Consider the following 16,990-nt stretch of genomic DNA (forward strand, 5'->3'; position numbering starts at 1 on the left):
TGTATCTCCAGTGTCTTATTGATCACTAATTAGGTTTTATTACAACAATGCTACAGTGAGCACTCATGAATAGATATCTTTGCACACTTGTGGAAGTAGGATAAATTCCTAGAAGAGGACTTGATAGGTGCATAAGGTGTGTGCACTTTTTTTTGTTTTTAAAGAAGATGTTGGGGGTAGGAGTTTATTAATTAATTTATTTTTGCTGTGTTGTGTCTTCGTTTCTGTGCGAGGGCTTTCTCTAGTTGTGGCAAGCGGGGGCCACTCTTCATCGCGGTGCACGGGCCTCTCACTATCGCGGCCTCTCTTGTTGCGGAGCACAGGCTCCAGACGTGCAGGCTCAGTAGTTGTGGCTCACAGGCCTAGTTGCTCCACGGCATGTGGGATCCTCTCAGACCAGGGCTCGAACCCGTGTCCCCTGCATTAGCAGGCAGATTCTCAACCACTGCGCCACCAGGGAAGCCCAGGTGTGTGCACTTTTTCATATTTCTGTAGAAAAATCATCTTCTAAAGAAATTGCAACAAATGACTCCCTAATAAAAGAGTATTATAGCATCAAAACAGGCATTATAAAAGTAGGGTATTATAATGTTATATAATATTGCCATACATAGATGAAAAAATTAAAAAAAACTATTTTTTGTTTTAGTTAATATTTTCCTGATTATTAAAGAGGATAAACATATTTTGAGATTTTGTTTGGTCATTTATATTTATTTGTTGTAATCATGTTTTCTATTAGGTTATTCACTTTAAAAAATTGATTTGTAATAACTGTTTTGTTATTGAGAATGTTGATCTCTTGTCTGTCATGTTTTAAAATTATTTTTCCCAACTTGTTTACTTTTGACTTTCTAATAGTACTTTTTTTTTTTTTTTTTTTTTTTTGTACGACGCCACGAGGGAAGCCCTCAGCTTTACTTTTTTCCAAATGGTTAGCCATTTGTCTCAACAATATTTATTAAACAGTCTATCTTTTCTTCACTGAATGTGTATGTGGGTACATTTGCAGACAACTCTGAACTTTGAAAGTGCTTTCATATGTGCTATTTCATTTCTAACTTTGGGGTCCCAGGTGTGGAGATAAACCCGAGCATGAAGGACTTTTGCCAATTCTTACAAGGGTTTGAGAGGTGTTCAGGGATTAATAGACATCACAGTACTCATTTTGTAATCCTGCATGAGGCATTCATAGCTGTGAGTCCTGCTAGTCAGAGGGAAAAAGCTAGAAACTGGAGGAATTAGTGTAGGGGAAATAACTCTGTTGTGGAACTGCAATGGGAATTGTCAAAGTCCAGGAAAATCAGGCCAAATCAGTATTGAAGGGAATACAGTCTGGTGGATGAATGTTGTAATAGTATTATCTGTTTTCTGGCAATATTCTGCCTCTGACTGTAGGCAGCATCTTTGTTCCAGGTGGTCTGTCTGCATAAAGTAGTACCCTAGCTAACGGTTTTGGATTGGGAGTCAGGATCCTCCTGGATAGGCAGGGTGTCAGGGATACCATTCAGAATAGGATTTAAGTCCTAGTGGGAAAAAGGAGTGTGAATTAGGAAACCAAGCAGCTACTTAGTCATGCAGATTCCATAGACATAACAAGGATGTGAGATAGGGCTTGAATTGATCTAAGGGCATCTTAGCACTCCTCCCAGAGAACTGTGGAAAACCCACACTTGGTTTAGTTCCACAGCACTGAGGTCAAGACATACTCACTAAGCCGTGGTACCCCAGGGAGGCTGATAAATGAGGACTGTATTCATGGACTGTACTGTTCTGTACTCCTTCCTGTATAACACTGTAGTGTACATCCTCTAATACTGAGAGTGGTTAGGCGCCCCTGGTCAATTCCACCACTTGTTCATTCATCAAATATCCGTGCTAGGCACTGTACTGAGAGCTGGAGGTGTAAGACAGTAAATGAAACAAAAAAGTGTCTCTTCTCATATGTTATGGTCTTGAGACAGTAAGAAAAATAAGGGTATATTAGATAATGAAAAATGCTTAGGAAAAAGCTAAAGCTGGGTAGGGAGGTTAGATGTGTATGTGTGTAGAGACGCAGGAATGTTGCCATTTTAGTGTGATTTTCACTGATAAGGTGACTTTTGAGCGCAGATGTTAAGGAAGTGAGGGAATAACCATGTGATTATCTGGGAGAAGTATTCCAGGTGGAAGTGTGAAGGCTCAGAGACAGGAGCGTGTATGGCTTGTTTGAAGAATAGCAAGGAGGCCAATGTGGCCAGGATGGAGTAAAAAAAGGATGGATTCTGGCAGTGACTCTAGCCAGCTTTGGCTTCGATATAGACATTTGAAGTGAATGTATGCATAAGTTATTTTTAGCTGGTTGGCATCCCTTGTGTAGGGAGGAACCTCCTACATCCACTCTATGTGGTTCTAATAGGCCTATCAATTAAAGAACTCCACTCTTCTGGTCACAGGAGGTGGGATTTGGTTATACATTGTGTGTATTATGACAATAACGATTACTTGGGTAATGTGCAGGTGATCGCAACCAAGCCAGTCATGATGTTAAAGTTGGACAGGCAGCTGGCTCTACCATTAAACCTGGTGTCATGATGTTGGAATGTGAGGCCTACACTCATGATGGCTGATGGCTATTCTTCACTGCTACACGAAGGATACCTATGGGGATTTAAGAGGGAATGAAGCTAACACAGAAAGAAAAACAGTATTGAGAGGTGGGGATGGGAGGTGGCGTGACTCCTGATGACCTATGTTGAAAAGCATGTTCTCTGTCCCTCTGCTGTCCAATCACACAAGTCAGTATGCTCCTCCCCTTGTTTACTGAAACTGATTTGACTTGGATTTGATGGCAGCCAAGAGTCCTGTTTAATACAGCATTTTAAGATGATGTGCGGTTCCTTGTGTAAATTCAGAGCCCTCAGACTACCATGCAGGATAGCTGGAATGTCCTGTGTAAATTTCAACCCTATTATAGAGGAGTCATGGTAAAGCTTTAGGGCTTAGATTGCCTGTGGCTGCAGGTTAAGCAGGGCCAAACTATTACCCTCCCTTAATGTAACAGCTGGACTTTAGGAGGCTTAAGAATCTTCCTTCCACTCAGGATATTTCCTCATCCAGTGGATATTCATGATCTTTGGTAAAGGTCAGTAATCTGGTTATGTTGTGAAAATCAGCAGAGTTCAGGATGTGTTTATTGTCATCCTTCTGAGAAAAAGTACCTTCTGTTTGACAGCTTAGGAGGTAGTTCACCACAAAGTTAACAAGATTTTACTACTTAATATGATTTGGGAGGGCATTACATACTTTATATACACTCCTTAGAATCAGCTTTCATTGCTAAAACCTATCTGACCTAAATGCTATAGTTATACTGTCATGTTTATCTAATAAGAATGGAAGGAACATAGGTAGAACAGGGGTGGGATCTTACCATTAGGACAGGATCATCTCAATTATTCCTTCAGTGATGTCTGTCTCTATAACGAATTGCCATAGAATTCAGAGTGATCTCAATTTATGTCCAAGTCCTGTAAGTGTTAAGTTTAGGGAATCCATCAAGACATGAAGAAGGAAAACATTGTAGGCAGAATCGGTAACATCAGAGAGTTAGCAAGCATAGAATATGCATAGATTAACTCTCATCCTAGGCTAGAAATGGTTTGAAAGCTCTAACAGAAGCAAGGGCAGAGATTCTAGGAAAACGTAGAGAGAGGTAATGGATTAGGTCTCAGTGTCCAATTTACACAAGACCTTTTCCTACCGTACTTTCCCGCTTGTTTTAAACAACAGTAATTAACGCTTATTGATTGCGTGCCATGCCAGGAATTGATCTGGGTGCCAGGAATCAGAAAAACATGGTTACAATCTAATTTGTATCTCAAAGTCTTGTATTAGGAAGACACATTGTATGAATGAGAGTAACATGGAAGAGCTTTCCACGTGTAACTTAAATTGCTTGAATTGTAATAATTACTGTCTGAGTGAATGCTATAAACTAAAAATGCATTTAATTATACTTTTTAAATTTTTCTGTGCAACAGCTGATTAAAAAATTAAATTACATATCACCTAACATGTTGACACAAATTTACGGCACACATATGTAACATGATGTATGATTTGTCCACCTAATTTCCTAATTAGGTTATAAATTGTTATTCTTGAAATTTATTATTTGACCATCATTCAAGAAACAACAGAGACATAATTCTTATAATCCTCTTCTTTGGGAGCTCATCAATCACTTAGTTTCAGTTTATATTTCATGAATGTATCTTTAGAGAATATCTCTAACAGAGATATTTTTTTTTCCTTCAGATAAGCTTTTTGAGCTTTCTTTTAAGGCTATGCCTCCTGTACTAACAGATTTCTAGAAAGATCTGGAGATTAAATATCAGACCTTGATCACGTGTAGGAGGTGAGCTCTTAGAATGATTTGGGTTTGGAGGAGGAGGAGTGTAGAGCTTCACTTCCTTCAAGGTTGTTTTTCTCAATAAAGAGAAAAACACTTGTTTTACGTAGTCAGTTGTTCTCACTTGTAACTGCGTATTTGCTCTCTCTGCCATACTAGTGCTATCGAAATATTTTAGAACTCTCTTCAACGTGTGTTTTTATATTATTCAGTTTTTATTTTTGCTGTTGTTGGAAAAAAGCATTTTGCTGTTCTTACAGATAATTCATTAACATTTAAATTCTTATTACCTATTAGGCAAGATCATTTTGATGGGCAAGTTTACATTGTATCAATAGTATGCCTCTAATTTATATCTTCATTGCCTTACTGGAAGTGAATGGTGTGTTCTCTGGCACGCTGAACAGATGAGATGACATTCCAGAGGCAGAGATGTTGAGATATATTCAGGTTCTTTAACTCACTCACAGGTAGATTGTGTCAATGGTCCCCAAGATGACTACTCAAATTTGGTGATTCACTAGGTGGGCTCATGGAACTCAATATATGGGTGTACTCATGGCTATGATTTATCCAAGTGAAGGGATATGAAGCAAAATTGGTAAAGGGAAGGGCACTCAAGGTGAAGTCTGGAGGAAACCAGTCACAAGCTTCTACGAGTCCTCTCCCAGGGAAGTTGCACAAGATACACTCAATTCTGCCAGCAGTGAACTATAATGACATGTGTGAAATGTCCACCAGGAACATTCACCTGAGCCTAGGACTCCAGTGTTTTATCATGGGCTGGTCATATAGCACATAGTGCTTGTGTGGCTGACTGTGGTCACTGAAATTCCAGACTCACAGAAGGAAAGCAGATGTTCAGCCTAAACCACATTGTTTGTACAAACAGTTTAGGTCCACTGAGCCACTGTTATCATTTAGGGGACGTTTCCTAATCAAGTTCTCAGAGGCCAATCTTGCAAGCAAGCCTTTTTAAGGATAGCAGTCACAGGCCTACTATGTTAACTCTTTTCTGCACATAGATTAAAAGGTTAAAAATTTTTTTTTTAATGAGGAGTTTCTTATCTGCACTTGTTGTGAGAGCATATGCTTGTACAAAAGCTATATTTCAGGTTTTGCTCTAAATACAAATGATTTTTCTAGAGATTTTTGAGAAAGGTGGGACAAACCTGCTCTAGTCATTTGAGTGAAACATGGCAAAACTAGAACTCTTTATGCTGAGGGAGGTTATAATCAACATTGCTTGTGCCATCTACCTGTCATGAAGTATGGAGACCCTAAGAGCAGTGCAGTTAACATTAATGGTTGAATTGGTAGGAACAGCAGAGCCTAGGGTGACTAAGTGAATCTTGGGGTATTTAGCTGCAGTTGAGTGCAGTTAGGTTCTGGGATATTCCCTCCAACCTCCTTACTCACCTTCCGTCATGAGCTGGACAATACATTTCAAAGAATGTTTTGTGATTACTTTTAGAAAGGATGCTTGGATAGAAGTACAAGGCAGTTACCTGATAGGCAGATCTCATGAGTGGAGGGCATAGAAGGAGTGGCTGAGCCCAGAATGTAATGCAAGATGGTCTTCATGCTGTGGGGTACCCCTCTACTGCCCAACTACTACAAGCTAGGGCTTAATTCACTCTTCTCACCCTGTACCTGTATCTGTTATTTGCCAATGTAGCTAACTGATTTTACCATGATAATATGAGCTCACAAACTTACATTACAAGCCAAAAAAAAAAAAAAAAATAGGTAAAAGTAAAAAAAATCATTCTAGAGGTAATCAGAGTGAACAGATCTGGTAGACAAAGAATTTAAAATAAAACCAGTAAATATTCACAGAGAGATAATGGAGAACATGAAAATCATGAAACAGGAAGCTTCAAAGAAGAACCAATTGGAGATACTGGATATGAATGTATTATTGTTGAAGTAAAGATCTCAATGGATGGACTTGATAATTGAATAGCAGAATGAATACAGCCAAAAAAAATGGTGAGCGGGATGATCAAGTTAAAGAACAGTCTAGGAAAGCGCTGGGAAGGGGTAATAAAATGAAACATAAAAAAATTAAGAGCTGTGGGGAGTAGAAGGAGAAATGTTAGTATCAGTATTATTGGAGTCACTGTAAAATAAATGGAGGAAAGTTAGTATTTTAAAAAATAATTATTGAAAAAATTTCCAGAATGGGAGATGAGAAACCTCAGTTTGAAAGGGCTTATACAACAGAATAGATGAAAGAAACTTTATGCCTAGTCATGGTAAATTAACATTTTAGAGCACCAAGTACAAAAAGCAAATGTTAAAAATTTCCAGAGGATAAATGCAAGTCAACTACCAACCAATAGGAGTCAGATTAAATCTTCTGGGTAGCAGCACTGAATGTGAGAAAATAATAAAGTAGCATTACTAAAGCACTGGAGAAAATGAACATCAAGCTCAGTATATGTTATTGTTGACTAAATAAGCAATGACACACAAAAGCATATTCTAACAACCCAGAACTAAAACTCTAGTCTAAACCACTGCTACTCTAAGTGCAAGTCCAAGAAGTGTCTGTTATCCATCTGGATGAAACAAGAAGCATATGCAGGAAGATAAATGAATACACCGCTTCTTTTTTTTTTTGATAATATCTTGTTAGGGAAAAAAAAAGTAAGCTGGACTAAACTGTGTGCTTAGAAATACAGATGATTTAGACTCCGGCACAAAGTTCTTTTTTCTAAAAATATCAAAACTGATATCAAACAGTTTGTAGACTAGTGCTGGTTCAGGGACCATATTTTGAGTAACCTGTTTGCAGAGGATATCATTATGAGGTGGGTGTGGACTGGAGGTGCACAAGACCATAGGAAAATGAACATGAGCTTGGGTATTTGTCTTGGTTTCATGGTGGAAAGAAGTTTTAGATATTGATAAACTTTAAAACTTTATAGAAAAAATAAGCATAAATATGAATCTTATTAAGTTGGGCTATCCACCGTAAGAATAAAAATAGGATGTAGATCTTTTAAAATAGAATAAGAAAATGGAATTCTTCTAACGGGAGTATTAGAAAAAGATAAGTAAATTTTAAAAGTATGGTAAATAGATAACTAGAAATAAGATGGCTGAAATATGATCTAATATCACAGCAATATAATAAATATAAATAGTTTAAACTAACCCATAAAATGATACGATTCTCACATTGGTAAACAACATAAACAAACACAATGAAAATGCAACATTCAAATTCATTAGGTAATTCTATATGCTGTCTTTGAGACAAAGTTTAAAATAAAATATGTAGCCTTTTAACTTCTTTTAAACTATTGGAAGCAGACAGATGGGGTGGGCCCGACCCAGGAGGTAGCTGAGGTGATTAATATCTTGAATATAAGGAACTTCAGTATATCAACAAATATTATAGTTTAACTCACGTGGAAGGAGAAAAGGCTAGGCAAAGCATATTAATGGTCAGTTTACTGAGGAGGAAAACTGAATTGTATAGAAACAAGAAAAGGATTTGTGACATAATTACACTGTGGCTTATGAATTATATACGCTTTATGACTCTTTCGAACATAGATAGACCATCAAGAGAAGACTCAGAGTTACATAATAGTAATTGAATTTGACCATCTCTGATATTTTGCCAACATTTGGCCTTATACAAATCATAGGTTTACATTTTAAAACTTTTTTGTTTTGAAGTTCTATTTGTTAAGGTAGGAGGATAAAACACACTTTATTTAACAATTTGTTAGCTTGACTTATAACTTTAAAATATTTAGACATGTGCTTTGTGGGCCTCCATCTGTACTCTCATGTGGGCCCAACAAATATTGGGAGTGGACTGATAAAGGAGAAAGAATAATAAAAGAAAATCATAGCAGGCCTTTGTACCTATTGTGGAAGACTATACAAGCATAACAGTGGTTAAACAGTGTATTAATTTTCTGTTGCTGCTCTAACAAAATACAGCAGTTTAATGGCTTAAAACAACTCTTGTCTTACAAATTTATTGTTTTACAGTTCTGGAGGTCAGAAATCTGAAATGGCTTTAACTGGGCTAAAATCAAGGTGTCAGCAAGGCTGTGTTCCTTCTAGACGTTCTAGAGGAGAATCTGCCTCTTTGCCTTTTCCAGTTTCTAGAGGCAGCCTGCATTCCTTGGCTCTTGTCTCCTTTCTCCATCTTCAAAGCCAGCAATGTAGCGCCTTTCATCCCTCTGACTCTGAGTTGCTTCCCTCCTTCTTTCCCCTTTAAGGGTCCTTGTGATTATATTGGACCCAACTAGATCATCCAAAATAATTTCCCCATTTTAAACTCCTTAACTTAATCACGTTAGCAATGTCCTTTTTGCCATAAGAAACCTATTCACAGGTTCTGAGGATTAGGATGGACATGTCTGGGGGAAACATTGTTCTGTCTACCACAAATGGAGAGTGGGAATGAGAAGGCAGGTAGAAATTGGAGCATTTGGAGGAATAGTTTCATTTTTTACTTTATATAACTTTGTGCTACTGTTTCAATTGCTTTTGCAAAGAAGATACTACTTTTATAATAATAACATTAAAAATATATTTTGATCCCTCTCCATTTTTTGTTTCTTTTTATAGAAAGTATATTTTATATCATGCATCTCTTTGCCTTGCAGGAGAATTATTTCAAATGGCCTCTTAAAATTATTGTGTTTAATCCCATTTACTAGAGATACAAATTGGTGTATATAGAGCATAACTGAGTTATCTAATATATATATATATTTTCTGCGGTACGCGGGCCTCTCACTGTTGTGGCCTCTCCCGCTGCGGAGCACAGGCTCCGGATGCGCAGGCTCAGTGGCCATGGCTCACGGGCCCAGCCGCTCCGCGGCATGTGGGATCTTCCCGGACCGGGGCACGAACCCGTGTCTCCTGCATCGGCAGGCGGACTCTCAATCACTGCGCCACCAGGGAAGCCCTGAGTTACCTAATATTTACACTTGAATAAAGGGACAATCTTTTGGAAGAAGAATAACAGTGGAATAAGAGACTATAAGTAAGATTTTAAAAAAGATTCCTTTCATCATGTCACTTCTCCAAAACTAGTTCCAATCTGTGTATTGAGTCTGATTCTGAATAATACTGATACCCCAGGGCTCAAGGAGTTGTTATTTGCTTCCAAATGGGCCCAAGTTAAAATTTAAGTTAAATACCTGATGACATATTCCTGGGAAAGCTTAACTCTTTTAGCAGTAGTAATAGTTTATTTCTTTTTTTTCTTGATCCTCTCACGTCAGCAAACCAGATTTAAGCAGTCATAAAATGCATTACCTTAGAAGAGAGATTATTTAATACATGCACAATGGACAAAGATAAAAGCAGCCTACCCTTCACATCACTGCCCACATCCCTTCTCCCAAGTGTTTCTCCCAAGACATTCTAATGGTCCGGGTTTCCTCCCTCTGGGTGGAGGTGCCTCATGATAGATACTGTGGTGATGATTTGCTTTGGAAGATGGAAGTGTGGCTGCTGTGTTCCCACTGCCGTTGGTTCTGGGGTTTTCGTTTTGAAAAATTAGGGTTTATATATCAACAGGTGATGAAGCTCATCTCTGATTCATTCTCCCCAAGGTTGGTGCATCTCCAGCAGGAGCTCAGTCATAATTGGCCTAGGACAAATTTGTTAGAACCAGGGCACCACTTCTTATAGGTATGATTGCTTTATCATGTTCACCTAAGGAAAATGTAGAAACACTAAACCAGATAGATCTTATCTACTTCCTTTTTTTGATACAGAGCGTTCAACATCTAAACAGTCTCATAACCTTCCCCCCCACCGACAAGTGTGAGATGATCATAAAAATATTCATTAGAAAATTCCCCTAGACACACTTTCAAGTCATAGTAAACCACTCCGAAATTATTGGCAGTATATTAAATAAGATGAATTAAAGCATACAGGAAAGAAACATCACTAGTAGGAAAATAGTCACAGAAACATAATTTAGACAGATGTTAATACAGCATAAATGATTTCAAGGAAAAATAATGTAGGACTTCTGACTTTTAAAATTCTTAAATTTGATGTATGGAATATCTGAGCTTTTCTGTTTCATTAACATAGTCAAGTCTACAAGTGACCAAAATAAACAAAGATTTTAGTAGAGCAGATTGCAGAAAGGTGTGATAAAACAGAGCAGCTACCAAATGCAAGGGTTCTTCAGCTTCTGGTATCTGTTTATCTTTTTGCTACTGCCCACAAGTTAAATTTTTTAAAAAAGTGCTTTTGAAATAAGAACTTTAGTCTCTCTCTCTTTTTTTTTTTTTCTGATCCAATACAGTGGAGATTGGTAGAATGGCCAAGTTAGGAAATATTTTTAAAGTTAATTTAATTAATTAATCTTGTTATACAGCAGGTTCTTATTAGTTATCTATTTTATACATATTAGTGTATATATGTCAATCCCAATCTCCCAATTCATCACACACCCCCTCCCCCGCCACTTTTTATTTTAAAGGAGGAAACAAAAAGACTTGCTGATGGATTGTGGGAGATAAGGAAGAGTAAAGAATCAAAGGATGGGACTTCTGTATCAGGTAACGCCAGATAGAAATTTAGACCAACCTTCCCACTGAAGACAAGTAGAAAAGCTAGAAATAGTAATAATAATAAATCTGTTGGAAGGTATCAGAGAACACACAAGGTGATGAAGAATTACCTGGTCAAGATCCAGAAAAAGAAAGAAATACAGATTGGTGAGGCTAGCACCTGTAACTACTTTTACCTTGGGGATATTTGTTGATCTAGATGAGCTGGCTGAAAAGTTAAGTAGTGCTTTACAGTTTCTTGGGGCAGGAGAGGTGGGGAGGCAAGGAGAAAGTAAAACCATTCCTCACGTAGACTACAACCCAGCTTTCAGGCCCCTGGTGGCCTAGAGAATCTGTCCTTAACGTTGGATTAAGATGATGCCAGATTGCTAATGTTCAGATTCTGGGCAGAAGTAAATGAAAATCTTCTCTGGAGACAGATAAAATCATACAGGGCCTCAAATTTTTTCTACACTTTGGAAAACAACACACAATGCTTGGCACATGAGGAAACCTGACATCACAGAAAGAAACAATAGAAACAATACATAATATTTACTCACAGCCACTCTAACACTGGAATTCTCAGATACTTTAAAATATTCTTTTTATGTTCAAGGAGACAAAAGACAAAGTCAAAATTTTGGCGGAAAACGAGAAATTAAAAAATGACAGCAGATTTGAAAAAAAGAATCAAATAGACATTCTAGAACAGAAAAAAAAATGCAGTAATCAAAAACTAAGCGGCCAAACTGAAGTTTGAACCCAGGAAGTTCAACTTTAGGGACCATGGTCTTAACAGCTACTCTGAAAACTAGGAAAAAAATTGTTAACATTCTTAAACTTCCAAATTTAATGAGAGTTTAACCAACTTAAACTACATTCTGGTTAATCATTGAAAACATTATGGGATGTCATAAAAAATAGACAAATATGTAGTATGGTTAAATATGTAGTTTGGGAACACAAATTTAAAGCCACTGATATAATAAAACCATGGTCAACAGAACATTTGTCATTTCCCTGAAAAATTTCCATTGAAAATTGAATGAAATTGTAGAGAGATACCAGCTTCTATGAATGATATAATTTTCATGTTTCATATTCTTTTACCAGAAAGTTGCACAGAAATAATTTATTAATTTAATACTGTCTAAAACTTTTAAGGTGATCCCATTGAGCTCAGTCTGGAAAATTTATTTTTAAAAGTTCCTGTTCCTTCTTGACTCTAGTAATTAAGGCGTTTTGGAGATTAGATAATATGTGTCTCTTTTCAGAATACTTTGCCTGGATATTGGTTTTTAGCCAAGGTATATGACTTGGCTTTTCATTCTTTTCAATTCATTTCTGTATTCTTCTGGACTGCCCCGTCCCAGTTGTCACTCATAGATGAAAATAACATAACTTCCTCTGAAGTTTTTTTTTTTCTTCTTCTTCTCTGAGAATTGCCAGTTTTACCCGAAGTTGCCAAAATCATCACCAAGATTCACCAAAAGGTGTGTAAGGGGAATTAGGAGGCTCAAACACTGATTGAGGGGCTAGTCAGGAGTTTGGAAGGAGGGGGAAATGGGTTGGGGAGGTACCCAGCTGTCCCTCCCCTTTCTAATGCCACAGAAAAGGGATGTTTCTCTGGTCAGCACTCCTCCCCCTCCCCCATATCCAAGTTCTCTTTGGGAAGTGGAGTAACATGTTAGAATGTTAACATACTTTGTAATCAAAATCTCAGTGTAGCTGTTACTGAATTTGCTAATAAATTGATTTGTAAAACTATTAGCTTTGGTTTCACCAAATTATCCCCAGGGGGCAGCAGAGAGTGATCTTACTGCAAATAGTGATTAGAGGCAGAGCACAGAGTTTCTCCCTCTGTCTCTGTCTCTCTGTCTCTGTCTCTCCGTCTCTGTCTCTCCCTCTCTCCCTCCATCCGTACGTCCATGTATCTCTCTCTCTGTCTCTTCAAAACAAGCTATTAAGTTGTAAGAGTGCCCAAATGGAAGAAAGAATGAGTGAGTAGAACAGATTAAGGAAGGGTGATAAGTGTGGGAGATGCATTAGAGTCAAGACAGAGTTAAAAAATAGGTAGTAAAGTAGTTTGCCACATAATTAAGAGACAGATTTGGAGTGAGATTTCTTGGGCTTGAATCCTATCTCCATCACTTATTAGCTGTGTGACTGGACAATTTACTGACTTTAGTAAACTGTAAAATGGGGATAATAATGTTTTTACTTCATAGGGTTGAGAGGGTTAAATGAGGCCATATTTATAAAATGCTTAGAACAGGATCTTAACTACTTACTATGGACAGAACCAGTGAGGTCTAGAACTGATATTTTAACAAAATATAAATATATAAAATGTGTTTACTAATTTCTCTGTTCTGGTTTTACTTGTTTATTTGATATTGCATACATTTTATTTTCAAATATTTATTTCTAAATATTCTTTTTGTACAATTTATGAACTTATATTGGAAAACAATGATTAGCTCTTATCTATCTTGTAACTTTTAAAGGAGAATTATGGAGGTATAGCATCAACTGTATATTGAAAGTGAAAAATTTCAAGGTAAATATCAATGACATAGTAGAATGTAAAAAATAGAAATATACATTTTGTGAGGCTTTCTTAAGTTACTCATCAGTACATTTAATGACTGTGCATGGAAGAAGATCCAGGACTTCAGATGGGTCTTCAGAGCTTGGGTCAGGGAAGACTGCAGAAAAGTGGATTAGAGAATAGGGAAATAGGAAATGGCTAGGAGAGCAGCCATTTTAAGCAATCATAGATTGAATTATAGTGGCTCTGTGGTAATTCATTAGCCTCAGATCTCTAACCATTGTACCATGAGGGCAGGGAGGAAATAAAATAAAGAGTGGAGCATTGTAGAGTTTGAATTCTTTGAAATTCTTCACATTGTTGGGCATTGTTCTTTCACCTCCATGAAATAGTTACATTAGCAACTGGGTGGCAGTAGGACAGGGTAAAGGGAGGGACTTGGGATTAAGCGTTTAGTAGTGTGCATGTGAGTTTGTGTGTGCGCGTGTGTACGCACACGCAAATGGAAGGGTAAGTCAGGCCACATATCTAAGCCAGAATGTTCACAGAGAGCAAAAATGACAAGTAGGCGTTGGCCCATTACCGCAAGGATACACATCCAGAAGATTCAGCTAAGGAAGGAGGAGCAGGCAGGTACTTCAGTTACAGGCAGTCAAGACTCAAATCCAAGAGGTGAAAGAGCAGGCAATGGAGAACAAGGGGTCAGAAATAAAAGGCCATTAGAGTCTGTGCAGTAAATATTCAAGGTCCATGCAAAGCCTTTATATAATGGGGAGGGGTCCCAAGGGCAAGATGACAACATCTTGACTGGTTTCAGTTGTGGCTAAGCATGACTGTGACATGAGACAAAGAGATACACCTGACTGGAAGAAGTTTACTTCAAGAGCATTTATAGGTAGATGAATTTTTTTTTTTTTTTTTTTTTTTTAGTAAATCAACAGTGCAAATTGGGGGCATTATGTCTTAAAGCAGCTCTAACTTACTAAAGCTTACTAGGCCTTTTCGTCTTGGCTACTACAACACTAACCTGCATAACATCGTTCTGTTTGTCTCTGCGGGCACTGATTCATAACTGGCAGTACTGAAGAGGAGTTGGAAGACTGGTGGAGTAAAAGGTTTGAGTTTCTGGTTTGAGGGGTACCTTTCTCTTGAGCTTGTTTCCATCTTTTGCTCTGCTTTTTGGGACCCAAGGGGCACACCTAAGGAGAATCTTTGAGATTTTTCAGAGACCTGCATATACAAGACAATCACATTTTTCTCTCATTCTGTTGACTTTCACGGCTTATGTTTGGTGGATGGTTACGCTAACAAACCCTTGGTCTCTTTATTGTTCTTCCAAATACTTGCTCTGCATAAGAGGTCAAGGTGGGAGTTGGGAGGTTGGGGGGATGGGGTTTTGGGATGGAGGGGATGTAAGAGTGTGAAGAGAAGGTCTCATCCCGCCAAATCTACTTTGAGAATTCTATGGTTCTTCACACCATGCGCTTGACTCTTAAAATGCTGATTGTACATTGTGGTTGGACCTGAGATGAGGGCATAGGAGTGTGTCTATTTAAAGTTGTTGCCTGAAATTTCAAGCCAGAGGAGTTCACTGGAAAGAACAGAGGGCTAGTGAACTTGAAATGTGAGTTTTACTCCCAGCTTTGTCACCAAGTCACTTTGGGACCTCAGGCAGATCATGTAACCCTTCTGTGCTTTAGTTTTGGCTGTGTCATTGAACAGGCATTAACATAAATGATCATCAAGAATTTTTGACGACATGAGAAAATGCTCATATCAATATAATATTAAGTGGAAAAAATAGGTCATAGACTCAATTAAGAAACTTGCCTAGTATCATCAGATTAGTAATTGTCCAGCAGAGACTCAACCCATGGTCTTCTTAGGTATTCCATGCCCTCAAGCACCTGATTTCACTGTCTTAAATTGACTCAGTGGAAGGAAAGCTTGAGAAGGGGAAGAGGGGAAATATATATAGTTTACTCTTTGGCAAGAGGCAAGATGGAACTGCTAGCTTAAAGAAAAAAAATGCATGTTATTTAATTTTTTTCCTGTTTGCAATGTTTTCTTCCCCTTCCTGGGGAGTTTTGCCTTGGGGTAGAAAACTCTTAGCACATACAGGAGTTTGTTCCTCCCAAACATAATCTAAATACCTATGAATAGTCACATTAAGGCAGGTGTTTTTTGTTTTTTGGTAACTCTAAATTCCAGACGTGTGGCAACTAAAGATGAGTAATTATTTGTAATTTGGTTCAAATGATCATTCTAGCTCTTCAAACATGAAAGTGAATGGGAATAAGTACTGAATTGTGATAGACAGTATTATGCTCCCCCCAAAGATGTCCGTGTCCTAACCCCTTGTATATGTGTAGCCTTACACAGGAAAAGAGACTTTGCAGATGTGATTAAGTTAAGGATTTTGAAATGGGGCTCTATGATCCTGGATTACCTGGGTGGTCCAATATAATCACAAAGGTCTCTATAAGAGGGAGGCAGGAGACTTACCACCAGAGAAGATATAACAAAGGAACAGGGGTGGGAATGATGCAGCCACGAGTCACAGAATTCAAGTGACCCCCAGAAGCTGGAAAAGGCAAAAAACAGATTCTCTCCATGTGTCCAGAAAGAACACAGCCCTGCCAACACCTTGATATTAGCTCTAGAAGATCTAGTTTGGACTTCAGACCTCTAGAATTGTAAGATGATTAGTTTGTGTTGTTTTAAGCCACTCAGTTTGTGGTAATTTATTGCAGTAGTAATACACGTATGATGCTTCTAGAGTTGTATGTGACTCCCACTATAGACAGTAATCACATAAGAATTTTCAAGGGAAAATCTTTTATTCTAAACTTGATTACTGAGGCTGTACACCGCTTCAAGCTGGAGGTAACTGCTAAAAGTTATGATGACTGGGAAATTTACAGGATGGGTCAAATATAGAGAAATATCCTGTTTTGCTTTCTAAACCAAATTTAGACAAATCAGTTTATCTTGGGCACGTTCAATGCCTTACTGTAAAGTTTATCTGTGTACAGCAGAAGTGAGAAGAGGACCAATGAGCTGAAAGATAACTCAATCAATCCACTTCCTCCGTCTTTGCTTCAGTGCTTCATACAGGAAATCTATTGCTGTGTCAAGTTCCAGAGAAGTTTCTTCTGTTCCAAGTTACTAATCAGGCTGAAACACATAGAGTTGACGGAAGGGGCTATGAGGAAAGAAGTATCGTCGTGCTGCTAATGGGCTAAGAGGATCCAGCACGGAGAAGTGGACGAGAGAGAGCCTCACCATGTCCATAGCTCCTTTTACACCTGTGTGGAGGAACAGTGCTGAGTGAAGGGCGGAAAATAAGAAAACAGAAATGCCCTGCACTTGGATAACTTCTGATCTTCAGCTACTACTGATTTTGACTCTCTTCTTAGTTGCAGGTGGGTTTGAATTCTCTTTGGGAGGGTGACAGGAGAATGACTGGTGAGAAACCTGGTCTAAGCTTTT

The 16,990-nt window shown here is 38.1% G+C and overlaps 1 protein-coding gene across 2 annotated transcripts in view; it reads left to right on the forward strand.

Moving 5' to 3' along the window:
- The first annotated feature begins 16,619 nt into the window (after positions 1-16,619).
- Positions 16,620-16,990, forward strand: part of CD200R1 (CD200 receptor 1) — a 33,152-nt gene continuing 32,781 nt past the window's right edge. For both annotated transcript variants that reach the window (XM_024735400.1, XM_024735398.1), the window contains exon 1: positions 16,620-16,923. Coding sequence is in view for 1 of the 2 variants with exons in the window: in XM_024735398.1 (XP_024591166.1) it covers positions 16,857-16,923 (67 nt within the window). In the remaining variant the exon portion in view is untranslated. The remainder of the gene's footprint in view (positions 16,924-16,990) is intronic.

Source organism: Neophocaena asiaeorientalis, unplaced genomic scaffold (assembly GCF_003031525.2).
Source record: "Neophocaena asiaeorientalis asiaeorientalis breed wild unplaced genomic scaffold, Neophocaena_asiaeorientalis_V1.1 scaffold136, whole genome shotgun sequence".
Lineage (NCBI taxonomy): Eukaryota > Metazoa > Chordata > Mammalia > Artiodactyla > Phocoenidae > Neophocaena > Neophocaena asiaeorientalis.